General features: G+C 35.0%; 2 protein-coding genes across 2 annotated transcripts; one reads left to right on the top strand and one right to left on the bottom strand.

The window, feature by feature from the left end:
* Window positions 1–1,520: 1,520 nt before the first annotated feature.
* Window positions 1,521–15,738, top strand: LOC103971255 (exocyst complex component EXO70A1-like). Its single transcript, XM_009385236.3, has 12 exons — window positions 1,521–1,724; window positions 1,903–1,998; window positions 3,658–3,863; window positions 6,887–7,123; window positions 10,759–10,897; window positions 10,970–11,182; window positions 11,727–11,932; window positions 12,186–12,386; window positions 12,463–12,562; window positions 14,760–14,869; window positions 14,944–15,090; window positions 15,476–15,738. Exons 1-12 carry the CDS (start codon window positions 1,566–1,568, stop codon window positions 15,591–15,593), a joined length of 1,932 nt encoding a protein of 643 aa, XP_009383511.2. The 5' UTR covers window positions 1,521–1,565; the 3' UTR covers window positions 15,594–15,738.
* Window positions 15,739–18,039: 2,301 nt separating this feature from the next.
* On the bottom strand, window positions 18,040–19,001 carry LOC135627992 (abscisic stress-ripening protein 5-like). The gene is made up of 2 exons (XM_065134501.1): window positions 18,549–19,001; window positions 18,040–18,459 (listed from the first exon to the last, which is right to left on the bottom strand). The coding sequence occupies exons 1-2, from the start codon at window positions 18,984–18,986 to the stop codon at window positions 18,274–18,276; spliced, it is 624 nt and encodes a 207-aa protein (XP_064990573.1). The 5' UTR covers window positions 18,987–19,001; the 3' UTR covers window positions 18,040–18,273.
* Between the last annotated feature and the right edge of the window lie 2,093 nt (window positions 19,002–21,094).

A 21,094-nucleotide genomic window follows, 5' to 3' on the forward strand; every position in this document is an offset into this window, starting at 1 on the left:
ATATGTATATATATATATATGTATATATATATATATATATATATATATGAGACAAGTAATTTTTTTGAACTTTTTCCGACTGATCTCCCTTTTTGTTTTCTTCCATTCCCTATATTTTTGGTGTACCAAAAAGCTGTGAGTAGGACGAACAAAAAAAAGATTATAGTTTGTATTGGATGAATCTATAGGATAAATCGATTCACACTGTTATGCTGTTTTTTAATAGAGTTATAATACTTTTAGTATCTCTATAAAAACATTTTAAAAATATATAAAAAAATATTATAATTAACTGAAGATGCAGTGTTAACTAATTTACTTATTTTGATTGATTTTTAAATATGTTTCAAAGAAGAACATGCCAAAAAAAAAAAAAAAAGATTTGTATATCACTTACATCTTTTATTAAAATCACAATATTTTGATGAAAGTATCAAAATACATTATAACTCTATTCACAAAGCACATAACAAGAAGCGTATCATTCATCCTACGAGTCTGTCTGTTCAAACATAAAGAAGAGGAGATTTTTTAGACCCTTTTTCTAAATATTCGTCCTATATTTACTTTTACTTGCATGTTTGGATATACATGACACCCCTTTTCCACGTCTTTCATACGTGACAGATTCTCTCTCCTTCTGTCACGGTGGACTACGCCAAAGTGCGTCCGACAATTACGCCATTCACTCCAACCCTTCATTTTCCCGTTCCGTTCCACACGCCACGCATGGGTTGAATATATAGATATATATATATATATATATATATATAATTAATGATGATGACGATGATGAATGAATGAATGAATGAAGTCTGGGACTAAACCTTCTAAGTTTGTGAATTTTCTAGATAGTGTTTAAAGTTTGAAAAAAATTTGTAGAATTTTTTTTTAATGATTATTCTGTCCTCATCGGCTTTCTTCTTTCGCTCTATTTCATTATTGCATCAGCCCCCCTCTCCCTCCGTCAAACCTACTCAACGATGAAAGAACAATGGCTTCTATCGAACCTTGTTGGACTTATGATATAGGCATAATTAGCAATGGAGCTTGTGAGGAGGGTGAACTATATAAATGGAAACCGTGTCAATGAAGATAGGGCATGAGAGAACTTTGTGATCACTCCGTAGCTAACAACGAAAGTGTAATAGTGGTGAAAGGGGGGAGGTGGCAACGATATCAAAAAAATTTAATTTTTTAAATTTGTTAAGGTAAAGTAATCTTTTCACACACTAAAAATATTCTAAGAGGATTTTTAAGTCGGAAATTCTCAAACTTACGATTTATTGTGAGAATTTATTATATATATATATATATATATATATATATATATATATATATATATATATATACTCTTAAAATTATGGATTTGACATTATAATTATAATTATATAAAAATGTATGTAATTTTGTAATATGGGAAGGACATATATATAAAAGAGAGAGTCCGACGAAATGGATGGTGCCATACCAACCAAACGGCCAACGAGCCAACAACGGAAAGAGGGGGGTGGGTGGGGGAGAGAGAAGAAGAACGAGGAAGAAGAGGAGAGCGAGATCGAGCAATGGCGGTGCCCCAGGCGATCGACACGCTTTCGAGGAGGGCGAGCTTGCTGAGGGAATCGCTGCAGAAGAGCCAGAGCAACACGGAGAGCATGGTGACCATCCTCGGTTCCTTCGACCACCGCCTCTCTGCACTCGAGGCCGCCATGCGCCCCACCCAGGTTCCCTCCCTCTGCTTGCCCCCCATTGTACCTGAAACTTCTTGATTTCGGGATCCTTGCATGGTTTCCAGCTTCAATTCGTTCTTCTTGTTGGCTCAGTTTGATACTTTGAGCTCCTAAAAATGTTTAATGACTTTCGATAATGGCATCATGGGTCATTTTTTAATCTGTGTCGCAGGTTAAGACGCACGCCATTAGAATGGCTCATGAGAACATCGACAAGACGTTGAAGACGACTGAGGTCATCCTGACACAGTTTGATCTCTCACGCCAGGTTTGCACGCTACATAATGTCACCATTCTTCATGCTCCTAATGCGTTTGTATGTACGAGTACATTTCTCATTTCCAAAACAGAAAAGGTCTTTGATGAATTGTTCTTTCTATATGCATATTTCCTAATGTGTTCAAATTTTGATTTCCCTAGAAACATCATCCCCCTTCAACATGTGCTTATTAGGAGCAAACTTAGATCCAATTTTATCCCTTAAATTTGTTATAACCAGAGGCTTATTTTGGATATCCACTATATATATATGTGTGTGTGTGTGTGTGTGTGTGTGTGTGTGTGTGTATATATATATATGTGTATATATATATACATACATATATACTTATACGTATATACATATATATATATATATGTATGTATATATAAAGAAATAGTGACATTTCTGAATTGCAACCTCCAAGATTTCACAACAATAATTGTTACAAAAACACCAACAGGCTGAAGTAAGAAGAGTGTTTGTTGGGACCACATTGTCATGGCAGAGTACTTGTATTTCTACGACTGTGAAGTTTTCAGTGGTTTAGCAAAAGCTATGGCAAGTTTAATAGCCTTGAAAACTAAAATAAGGTATGATTTTCATTAATGGCTTACTTGTCTAAAACAAATATTGTACATGGTCATCGTTTTGTGAAAGCGTTCTTTCAATTGTTTGACTGGTATTAAGAGTATGACAATGTCAGTAACTATTATGCATTAGATAATGTTTTATCTATTAAAGGTAACTGAATCTACATATTGGAATATCATATGAATGAAATGTATCTGATGGTATGTTCTAAAGAATTTAGTTTATTGGTGTGTTCCTAAGTTAAAATGAATGAGATATAAAAAGGCCAAACCTTGAATAAGCTTCTATTGAGCAAATTGAAGTAAGCTATTCACATGATTTTCCACACAAGAAGGCCTAATTCATTGACCTTTTGATCAAGGAACTAAAATATGATATATTCTAGATAGGTTAGAGATAATTTGCTTTCCATTCACATTTTGTGAGTACACAGTTTAGGTTTATGGTCTATATGAAATGTGAAATGCCTGTTATTACTAGTAAATTCATTATACACAGCCATTAGGTTGGCAGTCCCAAGATTGACCTACCTGTCTGACCTTATTTGTTCATTAGTTGATTTTGTATTGACTGTTAATTAGTGAGGTGGTTAAGTTTGTTAAAGGTAAATACATTGGACACTGTAAGTTATACAGAACTAATTTATTAGGCTTATTTAGCTGACATAGGAAAAGAGCTGTCAGGCCTGTCACTAGTTCGAGAGCTTCTATCTCCTTTTTGTAATAAAAAAGGTAGAGGTGAATGTAATGATTCTCTCAGTCCTATTGTCTGTTTATTTAACTCCAATTTCTTCACATCTGCTTTTTGTTTCTCAATGTTGTCCCTCTCTTGTGGTGATCTAGAATAACATTATCTTTCATTGGTTGAGTTTGATAAATTTAGAGAATCATTGCCTAGGTTTCTTTTTCTCTGTATCATACTTTCTGTAATTTAATTGATATATAATCTTCTGCTAGGAAATCAAATGGATTTGTCTGAGTTACTTGCTTGGTGAATATTAGTTATCAGAAATCTGGAATACGCCTTTTTCTTCATTTCTATTCATGTTGCTGCCATATTATGTTGCTTGTAAAGGCTGAGGCTACAATATTACGGGGACCACATGAGGATCTAGAAGGGTACCTAGAAGCAGTTGATATGTTGAAAAGTACCGTCCAGCATTTTAGCTCAAATAAAAGCTTTAAGGGCTGTGATGGAGTGATGAACCACATAAACAGCTTGCTAGCAAAGGCCATCCTGAAGCTGGAGGAGGAATTCAGACAACTCTTAGCAACCTACAGGTTCCTCCCCTGGATTAGGCTTCTTGGCTATATTTTCTTTTTCTCTACATGATGTCTGCATATACTTGAAAACTATTTTTCGTGAAGCAGCAATTAGTTTAACATCCATTATTCTTTTTTATTTATATCTTATTCTATCCATTTGTGATGATGGGTGAAAATGTCTTCCTATTGTGCTTAGATGGTCAGAAAAATATCTAATATGATATCAGATTGGATTTTGATTGTACATCCATCAAATTAGATGGCTGCAATATATAAGGTAGTCTGCAAAATTTTCTCCACAAGTCCTAGTTCTTAAATGCAAAGTTCTAAGAACAGAACCGGCTACGTCCCTGGTTGTTCGATGTGAAAGCATGTTATTTGGTGTTTCATAAAACTTTTGGCCCCCAAAGACTTTTGCTTATAGTATATAAAATGCAGATTATTTTATTTAAATAATTAATTTGTTGCTTCATCACAAAACTTGATATGTTTTCCGGAAATCAACACTGGAAGTTCAGTTAAAATGTAAAACATAGACTGTTAAATCTGTCAAGGTAGGTCTTTCTAGAAGGACTTCTTGGCTACCAACTTTCAAATGCAATTTTGGCTAATTGTTTTCCTTGTACCTTCTATGGGTCTTAGAATATGGAAACACCTGTTTTGCTTTACAGCCTCAAGCCTGTAAATTGTCAGAGAGTTACAATTGGAAAGAATCTTTTGGTAGTAGTTGTACTGGATGGAATCATGAAGAGATGCTCATAACTAAACTGCTTTAGGATTTGTAGAGTTACCTAGTGTTATATTGATTTTATCTTTTCCGCTGTTCAATTTTTAAATGAAAAATTAATGGTGCATTCATGACAAATTGAAGAAGTCATTTGTGAGATTATCAATGCATTGTGCTTGTTAATAGCCAAAACTTTGAAGAATAGTCCATTGAGGAATGAAAGAAGAATATATATGAAACCTATTGTACGAACATTTGGTGAGATGGATGTTACATTCATGAAGATACATACTAGAATTCACATCTGAGAGCCTAGCATAGAAGACTCCCTAGGATCCTCAAGTGAGCTAGTTGAGCTAAAATGTAAAACTTTGACTGTTAAATCTGTCAAGGTCGGCCTTTCTAGAAGTAAGGACTTCTTGGCTACCAACTTTGAAATGCAATTTTGGCTATCTATTTTTCTTGTACCTTCTATGGGCCTTAGAATATGGAAACACCTGTTTTGCTTTACAGCCTCAAGCCTGTAAATTGTCAGAAAGGTACAATTGGAAAGAATCTTTTGGTAGTAGTTGTCCGGGATGGAATCATGAAGAGATGCTCATAACTAAACTGCTTCAGGATTTGTAAAGCTACCTGCTACATGTTATATTGATTTTATCTTTTCGGCTGTTCAATTTTTAAATGAAAAATTAATGGTGCATTCATGACAAATTGAAGAAGTCATTTGTGAGATTATCAATGCATTGTGCTTGTTAATAGCCAAAACTTTGAAGAATAGTCCATTGAGGAATGAAAGAAGAATATATATGAAACCTATTGTACGAACATTTGGTGAGATGGATGTTACATTCATGAAGATACATACTAGAATTCACATCTGAGAGCCTAGCATAGAAGACTCCCTAGGATCCTCAAGTGAGCTAGTTGAGCTAAAATGTAAAACTTTGACTGTTAAATATGTCAAGGTAGGCCTTTCTAGAAGTAAGGACTTCTTGGCTACCAACTTTGAAATGCAATTTTGGCTATCTATTTTTCTTGTACCTTCTATGGGCCTTAGAATATGGAAACATCTGTTTTGCTTTACAGCCTCAAGCCTGTAAATTGTCAGAAAGGTACAATTGGAAAGAATCTTTTGGTAGTAGTTGTACTGGATGGAATCATGAAGAGATGCTCATAACTAAACTGCTTCAGGATTTGTAAAGCTACCTGCCAGATGTTATATTGATTTTATCTTTTCCGCTGTTCAATTTTTAAATGAAAAATTAATGGTGCATTAATGACAAATTGAAGAAGTAATTTGTGAGATTATCAATGCATTGTGCTTGTTAATAGCCAAAACTTTGAAGAATAGGGAATGAAAGAAGAATATATGAAACCTGTTGGATGAACATTTGGTGAGATGGATGTTACGTTCATGAAGATACATACTAGAATTCACATCTGAGAGCCTAGCATAGAAAACTCCCTAGGATCCCCTTGTGAGCTTGATTTTAGAAGATATTGTGGAGGAAGATAGCAGAGAATCTTTGAACACCACAACTAATAAGGAGTGGGAATCATAGGAAAAGGTACTGATGCCATCTAACAAATGCAAACTGAAATAGTCTTATTTTCTCCTATTAGCCAATATGGTTTTGGGGTCTAAAACAACATTTAGACGTTATGGTTTTACAGTCTAAAATTTAGACATTATGGTCTCTAGTAGCTCATTTATGGCATCACAATAATATGACTAGTCATTTGTAGCCACACATATGACCAAACTCAAGATTTTTAACATATAATATGGAAAAACAAATTCAGCACTGCAATATTATAACAATTACTGGATATTGATATTATTTAAAATAGTAGTTGTAACAAGATTATGTATATAATTTGTGAGAGGCCTAAACTCAAGTACAGCATGCAAGATAGGCCTAAACTTGAGCACATAGAATGCAACATATCCATTTTACTTCAACATGGGAACCATGGCTAACATTTTGAGTTATTCTGTTTTACCCTCCTCTGTACATCATTAGATTTTCTTTAATTTTTTCTCAAAAGCAAAAAGACCACTGCAGTTTACTGGACTAAATACCAGCCTACACAGATGTAATCTCTTCAAATCACTCACTTTGCTTGTTGGAAAGAGTTTTTTCTGTCCCGATATGCTTCATTGGGATGTTAAATTGATGTTTCGGAATAAATATCAATATTTTGTAATTAATATTTAAAGATTTGCATAGTGGACAATTCAATTGTCCATCTGGCCTACATTTAAAGGTTTATCTTTGTTCATTGAGTCTTTCCCACTGTTTGATTTCAGTAAACCAATTGAGCCCGACCGCTTATTTGACTGTCTTCCTAAATCCTTGCAACCACACTCAGAGACGTCTGGGCACCAAGCTGATGGTGGTAAGCCTGAGCATCAAGCCAGAAGCTTGGAGGCTGCTGTATACAAGACACCAACTCTGATTCCTCCAAGGGTTCTTCCCTTGTTGCATGACTTAGCAAATCAATTGGTTCAAGCTGGACACCAGCAACAGTGTTCAAAGATTTACAGGTACAATTAATCACGGAATATATATATTTTTTCCAAAAGTAGTCATGCTCCTAACTAATTGTTCATCTAGTCTGGTATCAATTGATGTATGGAAATTATAAAAGGAATATTCTTGGATTATAGTTGTATTTTTTCATCAAGACATGCTTTGGGGTCTAGCCAACTATGTTATGGCTGTACATCTGTGGTTGCATCAGTATTGTGGTTATGAACAATAACGAAATGCATATTAATTAAAAGTATGACAAGGCATTTTCTGTGGCACATCTTGTGATCAACTATGTACACAAAAAATTCTAAAAGATGAATTTGGCAATATATTTGAAGAATGCCTCATCTACTGGTTATGTTGAAAAAAAGCTTACATATCAAAAAATTGTTGGGACTTCCCCTCTAGTTATTTACTGTAAAATAAAAAGAAAAACAAAGGACTACTGTAAAAGGGCTACGCAGGACAATAAATTTGGAGCACCAGAGGAAGTCGAAATCCAGAAGTGGGCAACTAATAGACCAATAGCTTTTTCTTAATTGATATCAAGGTTCAAACTTTGAAGGTTCAAGATTTATTTTGATATGACCATGGATATGGGACTAGGATTAGGTAAGATCTGATTGGCATTGGCATTGTAGAATTAGTGTTTTCACCCAAAAATCTGTAACCAGAAAATTAAAAAGAAAAGGTTACAGGTAGGAGCATTATAAAACCACAAACATGTTTGGAGCATGATCTCACCCAATAAATCAAAATATAAATAAATAATAAATATTATGTCAATAGGAAAAGTACTATAGCAGATAACCTGTGGTCAAAGTTGATCCCCATCAATGAAAATACAGTTTCTTGTCTGGTCACAGGTGCTCCATATGCTGCTACATGTTTCATATTTGAAGTCATATACGAAAAGCAAAGTCCAAGAAGGACAGTTCATACTACAAAGATGTGAAATTCAACAGTGAAGGTCTCTGTAGTCTCATTGTTTATACTACGATACTGAGATTGGCATAAATGATGGTAAACCACCTCAGGATGGTTGATACAGACTGCTCCTTGCAAGATCAATTTACCTGCACTGGATGGATCTGAATCCACTGATTTGGACCAAAATTTCAAATGTAGCAACCAATTCATGGGCATTAGATTGACATAGCTCATCATTTCATAGTTTAAAAGAGCAGATACGATTTCAGATCATGATCAGATTATCTTTAAAACCTAGTACTTACTTGCATATTTATTGGACATGCATTCCTAATGCATGCATATGGTATTCTCTTTTAGCAATGGTCCAAATTTCTATTTGTCAATTCCTTCATGCCACTAATGATGACACTAAGTATTACAACCCAAATGATGGATGTGTTTTTAATAAGTTGGCATATTAAGGACACAAATAGGTCATTATATGTTCTTGCTTACTTTGCTCAGTTTCAGCTTTTCCATATTATTTCTTGAAAGGTGGCCTAAAATTATTACAATACTCTTTATTTTTGTACCTCGAATAATTTTAATGATAGTCACTTACTAAGAGGATTGCTCCAACCAACATCAAAATGGACTTAGGTTTTCCTGATCTTAGAGTTTATGATGAGAGAACCTATTTCCACTCACCAAAAAGCATCAGAAGGTCTCTATCAATTGGACGGCGGAAAGCAGAGCAAGCAGAGGCCAATTGTGTGGACCTATTCTCTCATATCAGGGTCCGTCACTTTGGGGTTGTAACTTGTAAGTATGCAAAAGATGAAGTTACAATGACCACACAAGCTCAAAGTACTTGCTCTCCAGTTTCCTCACATTTTCTAAACAGTTAGCCAAGATTGGACCTTTATGGGCCTAGAGAGGGCCATGGTCCCTCAAAAGATTGAAAATGTTATATGCCTATGCTATATGTGGAAATGTTTCTATACTTTTAGATTGATAAAAAGAGGCCATAGTTTTTATTTTTAGCATAATGTCCTGATATCTCAAACAATGTTGTTATGAGATTATGAAGTGACTTTACTTCTTCTAAGTGGGCCTTAAGCCAAATTCAAATTCATAAAGTTTCTTGCAGAAAATTTCAGACCAAGTAGAACTACAACACATACCACTTAATCTATATATCATATTTTCTGAAAACATAATAAGCAATAACTAGAAGTTTCTCTAATTACATATTTGGATTTTGAAATACTGGAAGAAAAACAGATAGTTGCAGAAGTCTTATATTCAATATGGCCAATTTTTTTTTCCAGAGATCTTCCACTGTAGTCAGCTATTATTTCAGTTCATATTTAAAGATGTAGTGCCTTGATTCAAAAACTTGTCACTGATGTGAATAACTTGATGATTTGATCTTAAAGTGTTATAATAAATCCTCTGTGGAAATTTAATATGTATTATATTGTAAATTGCTCATTAGTCATAGCTTTGCTCTAAGAAAGGGAAATGATTTCATCCTCTCTTCATGCTGAAGACTTTTGGAGCTGTGCTTTAGATGCTAAGCTAAAGGGATTGGCGGACAGTTTTTACCCTGAGATTGCTTGCTGAATAATACTATAGTCGTTCTTGTTTGAATTCAAATAACGATGGATATAAGTTGACTATTCATTGATCAAGGTTAACATACATCAGGTAAAACATCATTTTAACCAAAAAGCTTAAGCTTTTATGTTACGGGTCAATATATGCAATTTGACTCAATCAATCCTTAGTGATGTGGGACTATCCCATCTCTTTTCATCTCACATATGAATATTTCCAAAATCTTTCCTTATTCATGTATGGCATTGATTGTCTAGGATTCAATCTTAGTTCATATCTCACATACATAAATATTTGTGTAATGTGATTCACTCACCTGTATTAACCTGTCGCAATGTGATTTCTTCTTCAATTGATTAATGATGGCTTGACCTTGGCTTTCAAGCACATTTTGGCTTAAATTTTCCTTTTCATTTTTGGCTCATTCAAATCTTTGTCTACATAACTCTAATGCCATGTCAGAAATGAGCTTGACCTTGGCTATCAAGTTTATTTGGCTTAACTTTTTTTTTCTTTTTTGACTCATTCAAATTTTCATTAACATGGCTCCAATACCATGTCAGAAATGAATAATTATGAGTCTGGATCAAATTGATCAAGGTTAACATACATTAGGTTAGACATTAATTCAACTCAAAAAGGTTTCTAGGCAATAGGCCAAACCTAATATATATATAGTCCAACTTTTTCAATTCAATTCAAACATGTATGAATAATTCCAACAGTTCAGCTTAGTTCCGGTAAAAGATTCTGTTCCTCATAAACTTCTCCATTGACCAGCATATGAGAAGATATAAGTCATGTATCTAACGCTTGCTGATATACTTATGGTTGGTTTAATAAAAACATCCTTGTGTCTGCAATCATATTTGTTTGTGGACACTTATTACTAACCTCAAATTGATTTTCGCTCTTCACTTGTCTATTAGTTCCCATTTAGTGTTTTTTGGTTCAAATGCTTGTAAGGTTCATTTTGGTGTAGGTAAAAACAATTAGATTATGGTTTCCAGTCTCAACTAGACAGGGATGTCTATGATGTCACTGGTTGATGTCAATAGTTTCTAAACATTTTCATATGGCATTTATCTTAAGAGGATGGTTTCTTGTCAACCAGGGATGCCCGTGCTTCAACTTTAGAATCGAGCCTCCGAAAATTGGGAGTTGAGAAGCTCAATAAAGACGATGTGCAGAGAATGCAGTGGGAGGCCTTAGAGACCAAGATTCAGAATTGGATTCACTATATGCGGATTGCAGTAAGGATTTACATAAGATTTGTTATGGTAGATATAACTCATTTCCTATCAGTTTGATTCTGTATTCAACAGGTTAAACTACTATTTGCTGGTGAACGAAAAATTTGTGATCAAGTCTTTGATGGCACTACTCTTAATAAAGATCAATGTTTTGCTGAAGTAACCGCAAGTAGTGTGGCAGTGCTACTTAGTTTTGGAGATGCTGTAGCCAAAAGTAAGCGATCGCCAGAGAAGCTATTTGTGCTTCTAGACATGTATGAAGTATTGCATGAACTTCATGTAGAGGTATGCTAAAATATTCTTCTTCGAGTCCCTAATAAAGGTATAGAGAACCCAAATCTCGTGTTAGTTTGACTCTAATACATTTTAATCATCTTTATTTTGGTGTGCATCTGATAATATGGCCTGCCTAAAAAGTTTCTCTGAGTAGATTAACATGTTTGGAAGATTATGTTATTCATCAGTCCATCACAAGACTCTCATGTCTTTCAAAATTCAAATGTTACAAGTTGTCTTAAAAAGGTAAAAACATGTCAGTGGTTCATTGCTTAACTTTTACATGCTGAACTTTGGCATACTATTTTACAACTTGTAATTTGATGGAAAACTGCACCACTATTGTTATGCACTTGTTTAATTGTTTCTAAATGATATAGTAATAGGATCAATAACATTCAATCACTACCTTTTTCATCTCAAAAGACAGCCAGTCCCTCTCACTTTTGCATCTATACATGCATGTATGTCCTCAATTTTTGGTTTTTCGACTTATGATTTTAGTTATGAATCTTGAAGATGATATCAATAGAATTATTTAACAATTTGCCAGATTGAGACAATTTTTGAAGGAAAAGCTTGTTCTGAGATGAGAGAGTCCACATTGAGCTTGGCAAAGCGCTTAGCCCAGACAGCTGAAGAAACCTTTGGGGACTTTGAAGAGGCAGTTGAAAAGGATGCCACAAAGACAACTGTTCTTGATGGAACTGTCCACCCTCTTACTAGCTATGTGATTAACTACGTGAAATTTTTGTTTGAGTGAGTTCTGAATCCAGATTCACTTACCAACCAATTAGTATATGAAATATGAACTAGCACCAAAATCCATATTGGTAATTTTGATTCTTTTTAGTTGATGCAAGTTCCTTAGCATCAAACACATGTGCCCCTTGAGCTGGTCATTCTACTAATATTTTTGTTTAACTGTCTATGAATATAGTTGCCATTTTTACCTTTTCTCTTGATGTATTCATATATTCTCTAATGGATCTATTCATTAAACTTTTGCCAGCTATCAGTCAACATTGAAGCAACTCTTTCAGGAATGTGTAACTGGAGATAAAACAGAGTCTCAGTTGGCAATTGTAACAATGCGGATTATGCAAGCTCTACAGAGTAATCTTGATAACAAATCCAAGCAGTACAAAGATCCTGCTCTAACTTACCTATTTCTTATGAACAACATACACTATATGGTGAGATCTCTAAGCAGGTATGAAGATTATATTTGTTCAGATATTACAGCATGCCATGGAGTAGAAAAACCAAGGTCACTTTGCTGATTTCAGGTCAGAAGCAAAGGATATATTGGGTGATGACTGGGTACAAAGACACCGAAGGATTGTGCAGCAAAATGCAAACCAGTACAAAAGGGTTGCTTGGGCAAAGGTCTATCCCATAGTTTGAAAGCATGCTAATCACACTATTCTTGTTTACATGTTTGTTTCAGTTTATACGTAGTTCTTAGCTGCATTTCTCAATTTTTTAATTAGCTGATTGATTGTTATAACATTTTAAATACTGGTCCAATAATGGTTTTAGTAGCCTATCAGCAGACTAGTAATGTACACTAGGCAGTACATCAACATGTACTGCTTAGTATCATTAATAAAAAAATAAAAAAAGAAATGAACAGTACTGTATCAGCATCAAACTGTATATTCTGACGCTGCTACTTGGTTGCATCGATAAGAACCAGCCAATACATACTATGTATTTAAAACTTTGATTTCCTATTATTCTACAACTTGCCAACTTTCTTTGATATTCTTATGTAAGATAATGGAAAAAGCACATGATAACTTTTTCTAATTTCCTATGGTTGGAACTCATTTTTTGGAACAAAAAAGTTTGCATCTGATGTATCAAATAATATAAAATTGATACAATATATGTTTTTCCAGAATAGGCAAAAGATGATTCAGAATTTCAGATAATATTATTTGTTAGACAACATGTCTTTGTTCTGACGTATGAGCTAATACTAGTTTCTAAAGAATTTTTACATCATATTGTGATGTAAGACATCCAAAAATTGTATAAAATGAGCATCCAAAAGTTGATGGCAAAGATATAAGACAGTCATGAATAATTAACACAACAACACAATGTTGAGTTCATGAGTAAAAATGAATAGGTGATACAAAATAAAATATGAAAAAACAGAGAAGTATGTTAACATGATGAAGTTAACCATTAATAACATTTAAGTTTGCTAGATAAGATGATACCAATTAAATCCAGATCTAGGTTGGTCAGTCCTGCTCTCTGGACTTTCAGTTCTTGGCCTTATCACTGAAAATCTGTCATATTTGGTTAGAAACAACAGTAAGGTTTAGCTTATTCCATCTGAAAACAGTTGATTTTGGCTAGTTTAGTCAATGCTTGTTTGTTGGTGCCCGCACTCATGAATCGACTTCTATTTTTCTTACAAGAAAAAGAGAAAGAGAAAAGGCAGGTAGGATAGAAGGCTCTCCCTCAATTTCATGCATCATGATGATTTATCTGAATTAAATAAATACATATGTATGTTAACAGGATCGGTACAAACTAATTCAAGTTTTTAGATATGGAACAGAAACAGAGACAGCAACTTGAACGCATCCATGACACTTTATATGCTGGTCGGCAAATAGATTTGTATTTGCTATTGGAATGTGCTGTGATGACATTGTTCTAGTGCAAAAGAAATAATGAAAATCAACAGGTAGAGGTAGGAAACACAAAAGAGGTGGATAAAACTAACCTAACCCTGCCAATATTGCCTGCAATAGTACCTTTTATTTTAGGGGTTCCTTGATCAAGGTTGATGAATTAGTGGGAGTCTGAGGTTTTGGCAATGGGAAGACCTGTTATATGTCATTTCCTTTGACGCTATTGATAAAGCCACCCTGCTATAAAGTTCTTTCAGGGAAAAGTAATTAGATTCTAGATAAGAATTTTTAGGTAAAGGAGAGTAGAAATACCATTTCATCTACCTTTTCCTTAGGTAGAGATCCTGTACTGGATTGTGCCAGGCAACATGGAGTTTTTCTGTGTGCTGAAATGGCTACATAAACATATTCAGAAGGTGAAGAAACAATAGAACAAATCATTACACTATCTTCCACTTCATATTATATTATCATGCCTAGTGTATGTTCTCAATGTTGGTAGTTTATAATGCTAAAGCTTATGTGGTTATATATTTTATTCAAATTAAATAGTCAATCACTTTGGAAAAATTAATTCAGCATAAGGAGATAAACACAAATAGATGAATAAACTTACCATGAATATTTTTCAAACAAAGTAATATGTTATGGGAAAGGAAATAAAATTAGAGTGTATAATATGTAAAAGACCTGGAGAATGCAGAGAATTTAGCTATATAACATTTCCTCCACCTTGTTTCTTTCTCTTGCTTATTGGACTTGATATATGTAGGTAGATATTGGCCTCTCTGTCTAGGTCATTAAATACTGTAACATGATGAGCCACAATGCAGATATACTAGATTATTTACTGTCCTGGTGGTGCAACATATCATTGTCACATGCTAGCTTTACTTTTTCTCAAGTTTGAACTAATTTAGTGTATTCTCCAGATTTTGCAGACACTATCTATCCAAGGTTTGACTCCATCAGGTAGCAGTTCAGCCTTGGGAAGCGAAGGAGCCAACAACAGTGGAGTTTCCAGAGCATCAATAAAAGAGAGGTCTATGCAAAGCTCTCATTCTATATTCGTGTATAATAAATATGCAAAATGAAACTTCCCTTTTTTCATAGTAGGTTCAAGTCCTTTAACGTACAGTTTGAGGAGCTTCATCAAAGACAGTCTCAATGGACAGTACCTGATCAGGAGCTGCGCGAGTATCTGAGACTTGCAATTGCTGAAGTTTTATTACCAGCTTATAGATCATACATCAAACGTTTTGGGTATGCTTCATTGAACCCATAATATTCTATTTTTAAGTAATCAATTTCTACTATTTCTCATGTCAATAACTCTATCTGTATCTTTAGCTCTTTCTTGCAAGATATTCAGAATCCAATTTGGACATGTTGATTTAAGCATTAGGATAGGCTTAAAAAGCCTCAAGGAACAATCTATATGCTGGAAAAAATTGTTGCTGTAGAACTAGTGAAGTGCTGAGATAATTAAAGTTTGGTTGGAGTCTTAGTTTGAGATTTATCATAGACACATGCTGGAAATTCATTTTTCATTATGTACTGTGAAAAACTTTGCTTTTACCCTTAAAATTTCTACTCTTCCACTTCTTTGTTCTATTGTGGTTCTTAGATTTGCATTTTCATCTGTCAGGCCGTTGGTTGAGAATGGTAAGAACCCACTGAAGTACATTAGATACACTCCAGAAGATCTCGAGCGAATGCTAAGTGAGTTCTTTGAGGGCAAGTCAATGGGTGAACCAAAGCGATGAGATCTGACAGAACTGGCGGCAAATTAATTTTAAGCAGTTTTTACATCCCTCAGGTCATAGCTGATAATTCTTAGCTATTATTTTGTCAAGAACTTCGATAAATCTACAGATGTTTCTGTTGCATTTCTTGTCATCAAGTCAGATCGAACATCCTTTTTTTTTTTTTTTTTTCCAATAAGTGACGAAGGTAATTGATTTGCCAAGATAAGTTTTGTTTCATCTCGATGAAATGCAACTTGTAATCATTTCTTAGGATCATCCTTGTGTTTCTGCGGCCTCAGTATGAGCACATATCTTCACAAATCCAATTTTTGTTGATGAAGTGACATTTGCATTGATTTGTTCTTCCTTGTCAAATGATGTCTAATATTCATCTGCTCATATTTGCAATGACTTCCAAAGGTTAACTGAGGACAAATTTAGCTAATATCCAAATTGAGTAAATCAGAGTTACAAGATGTGATTATGGAAAGAAGATTTATGCATTCCACTGGAAACATTTTGGATCACAACTAACAAAAAATAAAGCTGGTTGTCTCCTAGAAAGGGTTGTGAAAGAGCCGACTTGGTTGACATTGAGATAGTTATGATGTCAAAAACTCGTAATGCAGCAGCAAACAAATGGATACAAATTATGCCTGCTTTGCCATAGAAACGAAGAGGATGGACATGCCAGCAATATTTGGCTATGTCATGATGATCCATCCAAGACTGATACATACTAATAATGATATATCATGTGTCTTCGAGTCATTTGAAGTTATGTTTCAATATGATAGGTTTGTTAGACGCAATCTTATAATTGCTCCCATAATATATTGTACTAGCAAACCATGTATAATTGATGTATGAATATGATAATAATTATTACCTTATCCAATATATGTCTGCAATTATCATTATTTTTGGCCTATTATTCTATGACGGAAGAATGATCAAACTAAAAAAAAATACCAACTATTACTATACATCTATTAGCCATAAGATCCTTTATAATATGATATCGACATCATAAGGCATCGACACATCTACTTAAAGTTATCGACTATCTTTTCATTTCTTCTATCCTTTTGACAGATTGTGAATATTTGAATTTGATAATACGAATGGATGTATAAAGTGTTACTCCTCAATCTATCTGTCGTCAACATCATCATCATCATCGATTGTTCATGTCCTTATTATCTTTATGAACCTTATGTGGGGCGAACTACGAAAGAGATGCCTTATCATCATATTGAGATTAGTGCTCGTTAATTATGTCTAACAAATCACTTGATATCATACTCGATATTATTTTCATATAGTAACTATAGAGTAAGGCTATTCAGCTATCCTTTGGTGGAAACAAAAAAAAGCTACCGAAAGAAACACAAAAAAAGCCATTCGTATAGCTCGAGATTTTGGACTCATTCCATACGCGAATTGCAGGAAATCGTTCGAGAACACTTGTTCTATTTCTCAATGATATCGGACGCCCGTGAAAGTCTTTCATTTCATAGAAATTCATTATTATTCGAAGCAAATAGTATTTCCTATTCCCAGGTTTTGTCAATGAGAAAATCCGAAGGTAAAGAATGAGATCAAGATGGAGCTCTGAGCAAGTCAACAGTATACAAGCAGGACATGATTAGTTGCGGGAAGTAAAAAGGAACAGAAAGTAGAGTTTAGTAGGGTGTTGTTGGTAGTGATCGGAAAGAAGGGAAGCTTTTTACTGGATACCAAAGTCGATCAGTAGAATCTCCAATAGAAGCTCTAAGTCTAGTTCAGCTTCGAGTCGAGTCGAGTCGGGATCCTAACAGGTTAACGGGCCGAACCCGATAAGAGATCCACACTTGCGAGGCACTGTTTTCGGGTTTTGTTTTGGATGACACTTTACTTTCTTTTTTCATGGACTGTAAGAATAATCATCAGTCCCTCATTTTCATGGTTTTGAATTATAAGAATCCATTTTATAGAATGAATTTTGATAAAAAAAAGAAAAAAGAAAAAAGAAAAAAGAAAAATTAAGATCGAATTAGATTTATTTTGAATGAGGTGATTGATTTTTGATAAGATTACAATAGGATCAAAAATCCGTATAATCTCATTCAAAATAAATAAAATTCATCTAGAAGATACTTCAATATAGGAGATCCCACTGATCCAAAAACTTTCAGTCCCGACACAGACTGGGATAATAATTAATGTAGGAGAAAGAAAGAAACTTTTGAGAGTGATGAGTCATAATCAATCCTGCTTTTATTTATTTTCTCCATGAAACCTGCATTCTTCAGTGTGACTGGTGATAAGATTTGGGACAGGCACTTGTCAGCTTTTGTTTCTCAAAGTCAATGAGAGCTGAAACTGCATTTACTCAGCAAAACTTCTTCAAACATGAAAATTAAGTGGAGATTAAATTTTATATTTTGTTATTTAAGTGAAAAACAAAAAAAAGGAAAAGATGTTCATTATAAGATCTTAGAAAGAACATTTCTAAGTAGCCTTTTTTCTTATTTTTAAGGGTTTTTGATACAAGGATAAAAGAAAAAAACAAAAAAGTACCAAGCATCCCACACTCAATACAAATCTATTTCACATAACACATGCACCCAATTATTGTAGCAGCCAAGGCCATCATGACAAGCCAGCCCGAACTTATTTGGTGCAGAACATGGAAGCCGATCAAAGAGGGCAGCCCCTAAAAGAGGTGGTGGTGATGCTTCTTTCCGCTCGCTTCCTCCGCCTCGTTCTTGGCATCCTTCTTCTCATGGTGCTCGTGGAAGGCATAGCCTCCGCTGCCAACCGCCACCGCTGCAGCGATCTCCTCCTCGATCTTGTGCTTGTGGGCGTGATCGGGGTCCTTCTTCGCCTCGTGCTTCTCGTACTGTTGCATCGCCATGTGTTCTAATGTCAACTTAAATTGTTTGTAGGTGATCATTAGCAGAACCGAAACCTATGATCAAGACGAATTACCAGAGCAAAGGCACCGGCGGCGACAGCGCCCATCTCGCCGAGGTGCTCCTTGTGCTTGTGATGCTTCTCTTCCTTCTTGTACTTCTCGTACTCATCGGAAGCCGACTCGGCGACGACAGTCTCGGTGTAGCCGGAGGCGTAGTCATCGCCGCCGGAGTAGGCTGTCTCGGAGTAGATCACCTCCTCCGCGGGCTTCTCCTCCTTGTGGTGGTGGAAGAGGTGGTGGTGGTGCTTCTCCTCGGCCATCTTTTGCAGGAAAGACTGAAACAGTGGTTTGCGACCGGTGGCTGTGCGCTTGAGATGGACGGAGGAGGGCGGGGTACATATAGCGGTGCGAAACTGAAGGGGGCTGTGCGTCCGAGTCGACCGAGTGGACGTCCCTGATCTTCCGGTGGTTGGGAAATCACACTTGGAGATGGATGCTCGAGTCACCCCCATCAATCCGATCTGAACCGTTAGATTCTGATAGACTTCTAATCGGACGGCCCGTGATATGGGTCTAAAAGGACCGTCACGAACGTGGAGCGTCTCGAAGTATCACGTCGCCGAGACTAACGGAAGGGTGAGACCAATAGGACGTGGACGGGCCCCACCACGTGATGGTGTCGGTTTCTTTCTTTGGACCGAAGGCAGGGGCCAGTATTCCACGTGGCCCGGAGAGGGACGCGACGCGCACGATGTCACTCGAGGCACGAATGAAGACACGTCGGCTGGTTTCGGTCACGAAACTACGACCAAATCCATCGATGTCTAATCCGAGCGCGAATTATTAATTCGACCCACAAAAGCGCGGGATGTTGTGAGCGGGCCCCACAGGAAATGGACAAACGGGCATTGTCGGCAAGGCGATGTCCGGGGAATATGCTCGGGTTGATGCTCGGATTCGTCGGTTCCCATCTTGACCGTCCTTCCTCATCATCACCAATCTCAACCGTCCTTTATCTTACACGGGGATAGATCTTAATTACCTAAGATCGATTATTATTATTATTATTATTATTATTATTATTGTTATTTTTTTTAATAATTAATGAAAAAGATTTATTATCTATGAATGTTAAAGTTTATAAATCTATGGAGCCCATTTTGATGTTAGTAAAGATGCTTATAATCATGAAATGATACTTGCTGCTTGTTTACCTCTTCATGAAATATATGCTTAGTTTTTTTCTACTAGCTAGAAAAGATTAAGTCATATAAATCGATTGATTTATATAATAATAAATCACAAAAAAGGAAGAAAAAAAAATAATAATAATGAAGAAACCAATTAGATTGTAATGTCATGAATGAATGGATGGTTTGTCTATGTGGTGACTTCTCACATCCCTCCAACCAAAGCATTGCAACGAAGAACATAAAGCGATTTGGACGTCAATTCGTGAGCTTATCCACAAAATCATGTGTGGGGGCCATTTCGGCTTATCCACAACATTTTTTAGGCTTTTCACATATTAAGAGCATTAACTATTCACAATTCCTGCCTGCCGAATTCAGATTTCGAGAAATAAATAGACTGACTTTAGAGATGGATATATAAATATAATATTATTTATTTTTTTTCTTTTTCTTTCTTTTGTGAGTGGGTGAAAAGTAGTTGATAGTTCGGTTTTTTAGATGTCGCCCGAATGAACACGTCGTTCGTTCATTTAACCTCCCCGACATAATGGAAAGAAAGGTACATTTAACTATCCAATAAACAAATGGACCGGCGGTTGGAATAGTGAGAAAAATATCTCTCTTCCTTTTATGTTTTCATTAAAGCAATCTTTCTTATCATTTTATATAATTATAATTTATTATGATTATAAATCTAATTACATTCATACTTGGTGGATATCATTTTGTTGACTTGACTAACCACTAATTCAATATTTCTTACACTTAATTTTGATCATTCATTCATTTTTCGATACAGAACTAAATCAAGATATTATCTCAATATTTTGTTACATATATATATATATATATATATATATATATATATATATATATATATATATATACATTGGATGCAAAGCATAAAATTAAGTTCATATCACATGATTGTACGTACACGGAGGAGGGTCCATGGATTCAAGAAAGCATCATTTATGGACCACAAAATGGATTATTCTCATCAAAGACCAACTCATCCTCTTGTCCTTCGAATGATAATCTAAATTTTTATTTTTTGTGCACTGATAATTAATTAAGATTATTATGATGTTCAAACAAAAATAAAAATAAAAATAACAAAATTCAACACCAAGTGCTGAAATAACATTTCTTCGTGGAATCGAAGCTATTAACATTGGGATAATAAACATATGGCTTTAGAGAAAGTGTTGACAAAACTTTTTTAAGATGATTGTCTTATCATTAAAAATACCATCAAATTTTATTAGACTCGCTTGATAAAGGTTAAGGTTCGAAACATTATCTGATAAATTTTATTACAAGTCGAGGATTCAAAGCCTCACTCATTCTATGAATATAAATTTTAAAAATTGATCTAGTGATGATATAATAGATATACGATAGAATCCTAAGATTTTATCGTAAAA

This window comes from Musa acuminata, chromosome BXJ2-11 (assembly GCF_036884655.1).
Source record: "Musa acuminata AAA Group cultivar baxijiao chromosome BXJ2-11, Cavendish_Baxijiao_AAA, whole genome shotgun sequence".
NCBI lineage: Eukaryota > Viridiplantae > Streptophyta > Magnoliopsida > Zingiberales > Musaceae > Musa > Musa acuminata.